This window comes from Pseudorasbora parva, chromosome 3 (assembly GCF_024679245.1).
Source record: "Pseudorasbora parva isolate DD20220531a chromosome 3, ASM2467924v1, whole genome shotgun sequence".
NCBI lineage: Eukaryota > Metazoa > Chordata > Actinopteri > Cypriniformes > Gobionidae > Pseudorasbora > Pseudorasbora parva.
The window spans coordinates 46,039,803-46,054,984 of record NC_090174.1 but is presented as its reverse complement, the minus strand read 5'-3'; the positions used below and the strand labels follow the sequence as shown (position 1 = coordinate 46,054,984).

General features: G+C 38.0%; 1 protein-coding gene across 1 annotated transcript in view; it reads right to left on the bottom strand.

Annotated features, from left to right (window-relative positions):
• The window catches only part of si:ch211-26b3.4 (connector enhancer of kinase suppressor of ras 2), a 60,618-nt gene that overhangs the window by 31,793 nt on the left and 13,643 nt on the right, over positions 1 to 15,182 (bottom strand). Inside the window, exons 2-7 of the mRNA XM_067439173.1 lie at positions 12,623 to 12,786; positions 4,525 to 4,727; positions 4,081 to 4,168; positions 3,941 to 3,982; positions 2,887 to 3,006; positions 2,495 to 2,554 (exon numbers count right to left, since the gene is read on the bottom strand). Coding sequence (XP_067295274.1) covers positions 2,495 to 2,554; positions 2,887 to 3,006; positions 3,941 to 3,982; positions 4,081 to 4,168; positions 4,525 to 4,727; positions 12,623 to 12,786 — 677 coding nt within the window. The remainder of the gene's footprint in view (positions 1 to 2,494; positions 2,555 to 2,886; positions 3,007 to 3,940; positions 3,983 to 4,080; positions 4,169 to 4,524; positions 4,728 to 12,622; positions 12,787 to 15,182) is intronic.

Sequence of the window (15,182 nt, the reverse complement as noted above, 5' to 3'; positions counted from 1 at the left end):
GCTGAAAACCTGTCCAGGAACATTGGTCCGTTGACTGGGTATTTGTATAATCCTCCACTTGTGCTGATTTTGATTACTGATTGCTGACAGCTGATTGGAATGACATGATGATTGGATAGATCATTTGAACATGTTCCTCCCAAACTTTGTTAATAAAACATAATTTCTAGCCAAAATAACCTTAAAGGGGGGGTGAAACACTCAGTTTCAGTCAATCTCATGTCAATCTTGAGTACCTATAGAGTAGTATTGCATCCTTCATATCTCCGAAAAGTCTTTAGTTTTATCATATTTATAAAAGAAATATAGGCTGTACCGAGTCTTTCCGGAAAAAACCGAGCGCCTGGAGGCGTATCGTGTGGGCGGAGCTAAAGAACGACGAGCGAAAAACGGTGACGTCCTCAAGCGTGGAGAAACCCATCTATCTCAGCTAATACAGATAATGATCCACAATCAAATCTGAGGGAGAAATAAATTGAACAGGAGAAACGGCAACAGCAGGACGTCCGTCTCTGTGGTATGTAAGTTACTGTATTTAATGGCCTCTCCACATTTCTGTGTCTTTACTCGCAGTGTATGAGGACATGATTCGGTTTATGGACTATTGTATGCGACTAGACCTTAGAAGTAGCAAGCAAAACGGTTTTGCACGTCAGAATACTGTAACGTTATACAGAGAACAACAATGGAGTAACCGTTAGCGCATTTGAATGACGAAGCACGCGATCGTGTCGTTTACTGATGTTTACTCATGCGACGGTAGCCAATAGCAGAGACATTTGAAGCAGTTTAAGTTAACTCACCGTCGAAGCTTTATCGCTGGGACCGCTCCGTCAGAAACACACTTCTTTGGTATGATTTGGTAAAGTCCTGTGACAGCAGTGGCGTGTAAATCCATTTTGAGACGCAACTGAAACGATGTTGTCAAGCTTCCCGTCATTTCTGCGTTCAAATCGGTTCAAATGCAGCGCTGCCTTCCCGGAATGCTGTGCTGAAGAGTTGAAGTCGCTCGACGTCACCCATAGGAATAAAGTGGAGCGCGGCGCCGTTCACGGACGACTGGATCTGCAGCTGAGAGACTGTTTACAGCGTGCTCTAGTCACGCGCGCGCGCACCCTACCGGGAGAAGAGCCCGTACGGCCCATACAAGGACCTTCCGCTCTTATTAACGTCAAATAGACCCATACTCGAAAAAAACTCGCCGAAACTTGTGAGAAACCGGAAGGAGTATTTTTGACACAGAAATACTCCATCAAACATTAGTTTTTGAAACTTTGTCTATGTTTAGGATGGGAATCCAAGTCTTTTAACAGTGTAAAAAGCTCAGTATGCATGAAACAGCATTTCACCCCCCCCTTTAAATTTGGTTACATTTAGTTTTTGCCAAAAATAACCTTTGAGATGTATGGTATTGCATCATGTAAGCACAATTCAACAGTGATTACAATGTGTTTGGTTTTATATCTTTGACATCTTCATGTTCTACACTGAACAAAATTATAAACGCAACACTTTTATTTTTGCCCCCGTTTTTCATGAGCTGAACACAAAGATCTAAGACTTTTTCTATGTACACAAAATTATTTCCTATTTCTCTCAAATATTGTTCACAAATCTGTCTAAATCTGTGTTAGTGAGAACTTCTCTTTTGCCGAGAAAATCCATCTACCTCACATGTGTGGCACATCCAGAGCACCCCAAACTGCAAAATTCCTGCAGTCATGCCATTTCCACGCTCCCTCAAAACTTGCATCTGTGGCATTGTGCTGTCTGATAAAACTGCACTAGAGTTGCCTTTATTGTGGCCAGCCTAAGGCACACCTGTGCAATACTCATAGTGTATGGAGGTTGATGGATTATCTCAGCAAAGAAGAAGCGTTCACTAACACAGATTTAGGCAGATTTGTGAACAATATTTGAGAGAATTATGCCTTTTGTTTACATAGAAAAAGTCTTAAAACTCAGCTCATAAAAAAATGGGGGCAAAAACAAAAGTGTTGCGTTTATAATTTTGTTCAGAGTAGATGACTGATGACTAGATGAGTGTCTATTCTTGGGCTATGTATGGTTAGACATCAATTACATTTTCAATGATAGCCCAAATCTTGCTTTGTTTTAGCCTAGATGTCAGGGCTGTATTTGGACAGCTATTAGACGTCTTTTAAATGAATTTTTTTTGCTAGGTAGGGTCATGGATGCTCTGACAATGGATCTCGGGGCAAAGGAAGGAAACACTCTAGACCGATTGCCAGTCCATCACAGAACTAAGAAGGGCTATCTGTATAGTTATTTTGAGTTATTGAATCATTCACTCAAATGGCTCAGAATTGTGTTGTTCAGAGATGGCGTTATTATTTTTGTTAAAATGAGGAGAGCGTTTGTTTATAAGCTTAGGATTTGAATTGGTAGAATTTATATAAAAAAGCTCCTCTTTATCATTTGTTAGAACCCACACTATAAGACCAGTAAGGAATAAATACAGCTCTGAACTCACATTCTCTGTAGTTCCAGTGATCACATGAAGACCATCATACGTGGACTTGATGTACATGCCCTACAAAGAGGAAAGAGACTGTTGTGAGATTTATACAGATGTTTCTAAATGTTCTGAAGTGTGTAATTTCTGTCAATGGTTGTTTTTTTTAAAACAGGCTTCTCTGTCTGCCATTGATCACACGAAACAAATAGTCCTGATATTTTCCATATACCTAACTCTATCTATAAAAATCTATCTATAAAAATCTAAATATTCCATAGCCATTGGTTCAATTGGAGTCGATGTTGCAATGTTGCTAGCTATTTTTAGGTTGCTACAAATTTCACCCTTTTTTAAACATTCTCATATTTCTGTGTATTATGAAAGGGATATTGCTGTTGTTTACTCACCAGGCCCTCGCTAGGCATAACGTTAGTCAGATGGACAACCTCGAGGTGAGCAGACTGTGACACCAACGAATCGGATGACAATGAAATAATGTGCTCGCAGATACCTGATAGAGTCTTACACTGCAAAGAGAGATAAAGACAGAAAGACAATGGGAGAGAAACAGACAGTGTTGTCAGTCTATGTTTGCGATTGTGTAGTAAATCTCAGTCTAATTATAGCTGTTAAACTGGGAGGGAGCAGTAAATACTGGCAACACTGAAACAGTCCAAACCATTCACATGAAAGGCATTCAGCACCATGAAAATATACCCATAATGTATAATGAATCTGCTTTAATAAGTCATGCGCTATATGTATATATATTCATGGTATAGTCCTTCTTTCATCTTTTTCTGTCCTTTTGTATCCATCTATCCAGCCCTCCCTCCCTCTCTCTCTCTTTCTCTCTCTCTCTCTTTCTGATCTACAGGCAGTGATCCTGAAGGGAGAAAAATCTGCATTATTCAAGATACCCAACCTTAGGCTAAACACACATATGCACGCACACACACAGTTAACACTTTTGCTTCAGAGCCGGCCAGATACATGTGACTTCGCAATCACGTTTCACTTTAAATATATAAATATAAGGGCTGTGCGTGATTGAGAAAAGTGTGTGTGTGCTTGTACAATATTCTTATGAAAGACTTTTTAAAAATTACTTCATAAAACCAGCCTGTGAGGATGAAGGATGTTCCTCTTGTTTGTAAAGCAGTTACAAAGTGGTCAAATCTTTAAAAGTCTAAATGAATCTCTTAAAGGACAGTTCTTTACATAAAAAAGTAAGCTCAAAAGCAGGATATCTTCACAGATCAAATAATGCACATTTAACTGAATAATTCACGTAAATGGTTTAACAGTAATATACAGTTCATACTTCTGCTTACTGTGCAGTCAAAATAATTGTCTATGGTAATCAAAAATATGCTAAAGATGATCTTACTACAGTAAGTGAGGTAGATTTACACGTTTGTGTGTGTAAAAGAGAACTTCTGTGGCTTAAGAAACACTCACCACATGCAGAATCTTATTCTCAGTTTCATACACTGTGCAATCCTAAGAGAAAAAAAATACATTTAAAATAATAAAGGACTGTGTGAATACCGAAACACACACACAAACACACACGCACACACACACACAAACACACACACCTGCTGTACTATAGTGGTTAGCTCTAGACAGAGCTGAACAATGTTGTTCTTCAGCACTGAGTACTCAGAAACACTGACAAATGGAGACCTGCAAACAAAGCAAACACATACATGAGGAGATGAGGGCATTTTTTCAAAGAGGTTGGGAACAAGACCTGGGCTGGACTCAAAACTTGGGTCTCTCATGAGCACCACACTTCAATATGTCAGAGCACTTGTGCTGATCTTCTGCTGTCCAGAGAGTGTCCACTACATAAATGAGAATTAAATTAGTTTGCTTTTCATCTGTTATTTTGGACAGCTTATCAAGGCTATTTTGCTCACTTTTAATTCAGTCCTATCAGGTTTAATTTAAATTCCATTCATTTCTATGATATCAGGTATTTCAAGCATGTTCTATTCCGCCCAGGTGAGTTCATTCCCTGTTCAGGGACGTTTCAGTACCTGTCCAGCCATGCCAGTAGATTTTTAGCTGCTCCGATGAGGTCAACAACTGAAGTCAGAAAATCATTCGGAAGGCGTCGCGAGACTCGTCCATCATAATGGCCCCCGCGGCGGCGCCCCGTGATGAAGTTCTGCAGGTTCTTAGCGGATGCATTGAGCTTGTGTGACAAAGTCCGCAAATTCTCTGTCTCTAGACCATAGTTCTGCAACAAGAAAAATATATTTGTTGAAGTAGTTATACTTTTAATATAAATGTATATTTTTATTTAGCAAGGATGAATGAAACTGATCAAAAGTGACAGTAAAGATTTTTGCATTGTTACAAAATGCTGTTCTTTTGAGCTTTTGATTCATCAAAGAAACCTGTAAAAAAACAATTATGGTTTCCACAAAAACTGTTTTCAACTTTGATAGTAAGAAATGTTTCTTGAGCATCAAATCAGCATAGTAGAATTATTTCTGATCATGTGCAAACCTGTTGGAAAAAAAACATATGGTGGTTAGGTATGTTTTGAAGCATGGCCGCTGGTTTATGCTGGTCTTTAGCTGGTCATGAGTTGGTTTAAACTGCTAAGCTGTCCAGCTTACCAGCTGTCATGCTTCAAAACATATCTAACCAGTAAAAGGTTTATTTTTTTTTATTATTTTTTTGAAAGGGGAAGTTACTGTCAATGAACAATGCCTCCAGGCAGCTATTTTGGGCATTCAGGATCAAGTACTAGCTATCTGAATGGGGGAATCCTTATATCTCAAAAACTGCTTGCTGAACTTACAATTAAATAACATCAAATCAGCAACAAAATCTGATATGACCGTCTGATATGTTTCATGGAAGTTGTTTCTTATGTTCAAATAGCATGTTGCAGCTTCTCCCATTTACAAGTAATAAAGATCTATAGATCAAATAAATGCGGCCTTGGTGAGCATAAAAGACTTCTTTCAAAAACATTAAACCTATAACTGGCTACGTATCCTTGGGATACAAACATTAAAATATATATATTTTTTAAAACATGAAATTGTATTGTTTCTGACCTAAGAAGATGGAAAATAGCACACAAAAAAAATCTGATTTCTCTTTATGGTCTTGCCATTTAGAGGGTTTAAAACGTACTAAGTTAAATCTTACTGACCACAAACCTTTGAACGTCTGACAAAGCATGAGAGATTTATTCTTTTAAAATGTTCTTTTTAAAGTAGCACTAGGTAACTTTTCAACCTTCAAAATATATTTTCAAGACTCTTGTGATGATACACATCGACTTACAATAGGTTGAATGACACGTCTGCCATAGCTTGATGGGGTCTGTATCATTTTTAATCATACTTTTAAACTTTGTGTTTCGGGTAGTAACCCGAGAAAAAAAAAGAACTACAAAATTTTAACTGCTTTACGGCATATACGTCACTTCCGCTGAAGGAGGCGTGCCCGACCGATGCGGGTCATGCTTGTTATGGTGATTACCTACCACTCAAACATTGAATTGAAGTATCATATAGATTCTGTAAAACGGTAACAAATAGACTTCTATAATGACGCTGACTTGTAAACGTGAGCATTGTGATTATTTGGCGTTTGAAAAAAATAAAACCCATGAAATTATATTCATATGACATGCTGAAACATATGCCACTGACTGTACCTGGGATGAAGACATTTCACACGGGACGCCAGAAGAACACTTGCATGTAAACTCCTGCAGTGCCAACCCGCGGGACGCTTTTATGAAATTATTTGGCCCGCCCCGCACCACTGTATATATTTTTACAACCCGCCCCGCACCCGCAACCATTAAATAGACATACGGGGTCCGCGGGTTATGAGACGACCCACACATTACTAGTTCAGGGCTATCAGGGTTGTCATGTCAACAAATGCACGCGCGATGGCATCCCCTGATGTAGGATGACAGATCTTACGACAGTAGTTGAGGACATTATTATATTTTCCCAACTGTAGGGGGACCCCGAGAGCAAAAGTTGCCAAGTGCTGCTTTAATTCCAAGTCCAATAGCATTGTTTTTGTCAAAGAAGGTCTGAGGTATGGATAATTATATCATTCGAGACTTAAAAGCCAAGTGTAAACATCAGAAAAATCAAGAAGCATTCTCACAGCAAGTACACAGGGTCATCACTACACACTAACAAAGTTAGTCAGAAATAAAACACTGCCTACACCGTGGAATGAAATAAAGCACACAATCAAGTCTCCATTCAAATCTGGAAAAGGCATTACTCAGAATAAATGCCATTTTCTCAGAACTGCAGCTTTGAGACCGTGGAGACTGTGGATTCATTTCTGTGAATCGATCGGCTGAATAGTTCAATCACCGGACCGTTCTGATTCACAATTGGCTGTTTAAAGTAACAAATAGTAGATTTTCTCACATTTCCTTTGGGTTTGTTTATAGTATTAATCAGCCGGACCCAGCATCTCTTATTTGTAAAAAGGAGGGGTTTTCCGACTTCCTCTCCGTTTTTTCTTTATATGGTGTTTATTGGTACCTGCAGCAGTGACGTATCAATTTCTACATTTGTAACTGTTGTTCTTTTTCAAGCTTCTCAGTGCATAAATTACAGCCATGATGCACATTAATATGCAGACACGTCTTCAATGTTCAGACCATTATTATAAATAGATCCTTACATAAATAGGTTCACGGTTAAGATCTTTGAAACGTTGTTCATCATTTCAAGGCACCTAAAAGCTTTTCGAGGCATCTTTAGAATTTAAATACGTTTCTAGGTAGCTATGTATATCAGAATAAGTAGCAAAGACCTAAAGCAAAAAAGAAAAGAACTAGGGGAAAAAACAGAAGTCCAGCAGAACACTATGAGGATTTAGGAGTAATCTGGTGACAATGCAAGGGTCAATGCAAAATTCATAAGGAGAGAGAGACTGTGGGATGGTGCTTTAGAGGGCAGGTCTTGTGAGGAATGCACCAAATTTTATTTTATTTTAAAGCCAACTGGAAACAGCAAAGTTTAAAACCCTATTCATGTATTTATATTTAATTTTTAAATAAAAACATTTCTAGATGCTTCCATTTAATGTAAAGCAGTGTTGTTATTGTTAACTAAATATTGTTAATTATTAAAAACATAATTTAATTCAAATAAAATACAAATATTGGATGAACAACTTATGAAATGGGGCTAACTAAAATAACATTTAAAAGTTCAAGAGGAAGTGCTAAAATTACTAAAACATTTTTTTTAATAAATTAATAAAAACTAATACAAATTACAAAATCAAAATTACTAAAACCTAAATTAGTAAAGTTAAAGGCACAGTATGTAAGTTTTGCTTACAATAAGAAAGGCGTAGATTGATGGTGCTGTGAATGAGCATGGAATCATGGGAGTTCTCGTCTTCACCTCCACAGCCGATGGAAAACAATCTGACGGGACTCATGTTCATGGATGAGCTAATGTAATAAAGTTTTATTAACGCTACTATGGAATGAAGCAGGGCGGAACCAAGAGCCTGGGACATTTTACTTTGCTGTTTTTATTATGCTTATAAGCTGCAGTCCACTGTGTTTCGTTTTGTTATTTTACGATTAAACGATTAAACATTACGTTTAAAGTCGGCATGAAATGGAAGTTAAGATCGTCTTTTTCTCCTTATTGTGATGTATATCCAAGTGAAATGTACTCTGAAATTAGAAAAAAATGTAGGGCGGGGCCTGATTTTGAAGTGATTGGATCGTTGAAAGTTGAACTCAGAGACAGGTGTCTGAGAGGCAGCGAGACAGAGCGCAATAGCCCCGCCCTCACGCCATATTACATGACTGGAAGAGAAGTCGTTTCGAGGGGGGATGGGAGATTAATGTATTTGATTAAAGATTATAAGGGTAAATTGTTCTTTTTTTAATTAATGAAATACACAGATAAATAAATGTATAGTTAACACTACAATATTACATTTAAAAAACGAATTGTAAAATTTTATTTCTTGCCAACTTTAACATTCACCTACTTTAACTTTGTTACAGTTATATTTGATCATTTAAAGCTGCAGTCTTTAAGTTTTGCCTCTTTGTCGCCAACTCTGTTTGAAACCTGCAATTGCAGTTATTTGCGGCACTATCAACCTTACGTGGGTTGTGCATCGGCACAGCTCCTCAGTGTGGCTGAATCTACAGTGCATCCAGAAAGTATTTACAGCGTTTAACTTTTTTCACATTTTGTTTTGTTACAGCCTTATTTCAAAATAATTAAATTATTTTCCTCAAAATTCTACAAGCAATACCCCATAATGACAAAGTGAAGTTTGCTTAAAATCTTACATAAATAAATCACATAAATATTCATAGCCTTTGCAATGACACTCAGAATTGAGCTCAAGTGCATCCTGTTTCCACTGATCACAACTTGTTTGGAGTCTACCAGTGGACATAAATTCAGTTGATTGGACATTATTTGGAAAGGCATACTCCTGTCTATGTAAGGTCCCAAGTCAAAATCGAAGGAATTGTCTGTAGACCTCAGAGACAGGATTGTATCAAGGCACAGATCAGGGGAAGGGTACAGAAAATTAAAGGTCCAAATGAGCACAGTGGCCTCCATCATCCTGAAATGGAATAAGTTTGGAACCCCCAGGACTCTTCTTCCAAGAGCTGTCCCCCAGCCAAACAATGATTGATCGGGGGAGAAGGGCCTTAGTGTCAGGGAGGTGACCAAGAACCTGATGGTCACTCTGACAGAGCTCCAGCATTTCTCTGTGGAGAGAGGAGAACCTTCCAGAAGAGCCACCATCTCTGCAGCACTCCACCAATCAGGACTGTATGGTAGAGTGGCCAGACAAAAGCCAAAGATTGACGACAAAGATTGAATTATTTGGCCTGAATGACAAGCGTCATGTCTGGAGGAAACCAGACACCGCTCATCACGTGGCCAATACCTACAGTGAAGCATGGTGGTGGCAGCATCATGCTGTGGGGATGTTTTTCAGCGGCAGGAACTGGAAGACTTGTTAAGATCAAGGGAAAGATTAATGCTGCAATGTACAGAGACATCCTTGATGAACACCTGCTCCAGAGTGCTCTGGGGCGAAGGCTCATCTTCCAACAGGACAATGACCCTAAGCACACAGCCAAGATAACAAAGGAGTGGCTATGGGACAACTCTATGAATGTCCTTAAATTACACAGTCAGAGCCCAGACTTGAACCAGATTGAACATCTCTGGAGAGATCTGAAAATGGCTGTGCACCAACGCTCCCTATCCAACCTGTTGGAGCTTGATCAGTCCTGCAAAAAAAAAAAAAAAGGGAGAAACTGCCCAAAAATAGATGTACCAAGCTTGTAGCATCATACTCAAAAAGCCTTGAGGCTCTAATTGGTGCCAAAGATGCTTCAACAAAGTATTGCGCAAAGGCTGTGAATATTCAGTCCACATTTATTTGTATAGCGCTTTTCACAAACAGCTTTACAGCTTTACAGAAAATGCATGTGTCTGCATTACAATGTAGAGTGTACTTAGATTTAGATGTGATTTTTTTATTTTAAAAATTAGCAAAAGTTTCAAACAAACTTCTTTCACATTGTCATTATGGGGTATTATTCATAGAATTTTAAGGAAAATAATTAATCCAAAATAATTTTGGAATAAGGCTGTAACATAACAAAATGTGAAAAAAGTGAAGCAATTACAATACTTTCCGGATGCACTATAAAGTTTTGAGGAGAATGTGTGACTGTCAGACACCACATCACAAATGGAATCACAGATTCTACGTGTTGAAAGTATGACCAAAATAATCATTTTCACTGAAAAATTTCATCCGAAGAAATACAGTTGTGCTCAAAATTATTCGTACCCTTGGTAAATATGACCAAATAAAAGAAATTTGTGAAAATAAATCTGCGTCGTTAATCCTTTTGATATTTTATTTTAACGATTTACACCAAAAAAAAAAAAAAATCTTTCATTGGAGAATAAATTCTTTAAATATGGGAAAATCTCATTATGAAATAAATGTTTTTTATTTCATACTTTTTGGAACCTCCTTTTCCCAAAGATAAAACTTCTGAGTGTTCTCTATAATGCCCGATGAGTTTGGAGAACACCTGACAAGAGATCATAGACCATTCCTTCACACAGAATCTCTCCAGAACCTTCAGATTCCCAGATCTATGTTTGTGCTTCTCTCTTCAGTTCATCATTCATTTTATAGTATATATATATATATATATATATATATATATATATATATATATATATATATATATATATATATATATATATATATATATATATATATATATATATATATATATATATATATATATTTATTTATTTATATATTTATTTATTTATTTATTTATTTATATCAGTGTCCTGTTGGAAGATCAAACTATAGCCCATTATACGATTTCTAGCAGAGGCGGTAAGGTTTAGATTTTTCTATGCTTTGCTGTTTGATATAATCCATGATGTGATGTGTCTGAACAAGACGTCTGGGATCTAGCAGAAAATTAAACCCACAACATTAAAGATCCAGTACCAACCCATCTTGAGTTTTTATCTGACAAAGCAAACACTCAAGATGGGTTTGGTGCACACATGTAAAAAAAAGTACTCCAAGCCCACTGTTATATATACTGCTGGAACTTTAATGTTGTGGGCATGTAGAGATTCTGGACAACTTGTTCAGATACATGACATCTTGGATTCTATCAAATATCAACCGATTAAAAAAATAAAACCTGACAGTCCCAGCTAGAAATCATATAATGGGTCAAGGTTGAATATTCCAACAGGACATTGATCCAAAAAAAACCCTTCAAAATCAAAACAAAAATGTGTCACTGAGTACAAAACCAAGCTTCTGCCATGGCCATCCCATTTCCCAGCCTGAACACTATATAAGATGAGTGGGGTGAACTGAAGAGAAGAAGCACCAACATGGATCTGGGAATGGAGAGATTCTGTATGAATGGAATGGTCTCTGCTCTCTTGTCAGGTGTTCTCCAAACTCATCAGGCATTATAGGAGCAGACATTTATTATTGAAATACTTTGTTTTCAAATTGTTAATAACAACAACAGCATTACGTGACTATGTGTATTTAGTGTGTACCTGTAGATTTATATTTCTGTACAGTCTAATCTCTAATTGTCATACGGGTGAATTTCCAGTTGTCCCTGATGACGTCATTTGGACCTTTCTGAATTACAATCCGGAATGTTTTATTCCAGCTGCTATGAGAAAATTATATGAGACATTTGTTGCACACTGCAGTAAGCTAGATTGATACTTAAATATCATACCGTATTTATAAAAACTGGATGACATGCATTTTAAAATATATTGAATGTTGGAGAATACTCAACTGTTGCTACAAATAAAGATTTTTCTGATTATGCTATGTTAGCCACTTTACAAAATAGTGTTTGTTTCTGAGGCATGGTACAAACATGTTACCCATGGAAAATCAAGAAAACGTATTATTCGAACAATGACTAACCATAGTGAGCTACATAAAAATGATTCATTTTCTCTGGATTTAAACATGGTCGGAAACATTTGAGATAATGTAAGTACGCAAGTCAACAAAATCTATAACAGGATATTTCAATCCCAAAACCATACGTATTGCGCCTTTAAAAGCAAAGTGTTGCTGCACACTGGACAAAAAAACTTTGACTAACTGAGTGAGTAGGTGACCCTTCACTGTCATCTGCGATAAGATCTCAGGTTGTTTTAGACCCCATTTGCATTATTATTAATGCTGTCCACTTCCAATCATTTCACCAGAAACAGCTCTTTAGCCTACTAATAAACCTACAATTCTACTTCTGAGATTAATTGGTTTGCATGAACAGCTATAAGGAAGATAGCTAGTTGACTGAGATTTAACTCCTCCCCTCTTTCTATGACGCATGCATTCCTCCAGCAGAACCAAAAACACATCTTGCCTTCTTTGCACACAAACTCCCTCCTCTTTTTGTATACTGGTTGGGAGATTCCCGCTGGGTGCTAATCATTCAGTGTTAAGCGGAGTTTGATTAAAATGTCTGTTGTGTCATTAATACAAAACAAACACATCATTATCACAGCCAGTCTCTTTTTCACTCACACACACACACACCAGTGCACAGAGTAAGTCCACAGCCTCCAGAATGAGCTCCTGGTGTCCGATGCGGGTCACGCCAAGCTCTTCCAGCTCCTGATGGGTGATGTGAAGCAGCTGCTCTCCGTTTATCTGCTCTCTCTCAAATGTCCTCATATACTGCAGCAAACAGTCATCCAGCCCTGAGAGAGAGAAGTGCAACACAACCATGTGATCATAATTCATTTATGTCATGCAATAAACTTAAAATGTGACCCAGTGTAATGGAGCTTCTCTCCATACAGAGAGCTGTCATTAGGATGATTAATACACAACACTCGCGCACACCAAAAGCAATGCATAAACACATCGTAAACCTGCAAATGATGTCAAGTGGCTAATTCCTGTAACAGTTTGTGCTTTATCCCCCACACCCCCCCGAAACACGGAGATTAACCACTTAGTGATTACAGACACGTCTCTCAGAAAGAGACACACACCTGCAATTCTCAAGGCAGCAACACACACTCGCTTTCTCAGAGGATGATGTTGGCCGAGAGGCTCTTCGGATGGGAACATTCTGAACAGATATACACAAGCTCAGTGTCCTTCATAACCAGCTCCATGGTCTCAAACCTGTGTGTTATTTTATTGACATGTGTATGTGTGTGTGTGTAGGATGTCCTTCAGCTAAACAGACTTTCTCTCGTGCTCATTCTCTCGTTCTGCTCCAGCTATACGGGCTGCTTGGCAACCGTTGCTTAGAGACGGGGAGGTAAGCCTGCACAGGGAATGATAAATGCCTCCATTTCCTACAGTCCTATACACACACATACATACATACACTGCAAACGTATACACACATTATAGGAGAAATGTGTATTTCCAGCACCACTCACATCACCAAATGGAATTGCAATAATTATTAATCTTTGCTAACGGTGAAAGTGACATCAGTACTAAACAGCCAATCACATGTCTTGAAACATGCAAAACTGTGATTTACTTCTAGTTCTAACACGATTTGCCTCTTATGGTGAGGATTAACAGATTGAAGAATATGAAGTTTATGAATGCATTTAAATATCTTGCTATATCATTGCTATACAACATATGAGCAAGCTCATATGTTGTAATTTAAAAGGGGACCTATTATGTCCCTTTTTACAAGATACAGTAAGTCTCAGGTGTCCCCAGAATCTGTCTGTGAAGTTTCAGCTCAAAGTTCCCCACAGATAATTTATTATACATGTTGTATAAAAATAATCATTTTTGAGTTTAAGCAAAAAAATGTTTTGTGCATGTATCTTTAAATGCAAATGAGCTGCAGCTCCGGTCCCCTTTTCCAGAAGAGGGGAGAGCCTTAACAGATTACATTTTCACACCCCTAAACATGACAGAGCAAACAAACTGTGACTGGTTGCTTTACATGTCAGTCAGGCGGCCTCTGGGCGGTCCTTGCCCAATGAAAGCTGCTATGAAGTCCAGAACTTCTGCCATCAGTCTGAAGGTCTGACTATGCAAGACTATGGCTCCGTCTGAAATCGCATACTGTATAGAATGCGAAAAACAGAATGTGACAAAATAAGTATGTCTGATTTCACAGTACTGGATTAGGCAAAAAAGTACCCAGGAGACCTACTTCTTCTGGTCAGATTCTGCAGTATACGATGGATACTTTACTATCCCATAAGGCCACGGGAGAGTGGCATTGAAGTAACATAGCTGACGATGGTAGGTCACATGATAATGACAACATGGCGTATTACATCCAGATTACATTCATACAATACATACTATTTTAGCGGTTGTGAAGTAATTACTTATTCAAAATATTGTATTTTTCTCTGTCGCGGCCATGCTCACGTGATGCATTGCATTTTCGTCATCATGAAATCTATTTTTGCATGCATTTTAACACCATATATACTTCTGATATGTTTTTCTGAGGGAAGTGCACACATCCAAAGCATGCACACTCACGTGTGTCCCATGAGTATTAAAGGTACACTGTGTGATATTATCCCCCATCTAGTGGTGAAAAGGTATATGACCATCCAGTGAATAAAATGACAGGAAAATGACAGATGACGATGATAAAAAAGACAAAAAGAAAAGAATTATTAGGAACACTTGTTCAATTTCTTATTAATGCAATTATCTAATCAACCAATCACATGGCAGTATTCCAAACTGAATGTCAGAATGGGAAAGAAAGGTGATTTAAGCAATTTTGAGTGTGGCATGGTTGTTGGTGCCAGATGGGCCGGTCTGAGTATTTCACAATCTGCTCAGTTTCTGGGATTTTCACACACAACCATTTTTAGGGTTTACAAATAATGGTGTGAAAAAGGAAAAGCATCCAGTATGCGGTAGTCCTGTGGGCGAAAATGCCTTGTTGATGCTAGAGGTCAGAGGAGAATGGGCCGACTGATTTAAGCTGATAGAAGAGCAACTTTGACTGAAATAACCACTCGTTACAACCGAGGTATGCAGCAAAGCATTTGTGAAGCCACAACACACACAACCTTAAGGTGGATGGGCTACAACAGCAGAAGACCCCACCTTGTATGAGAGGTGTAACAGAATGAGAACATGG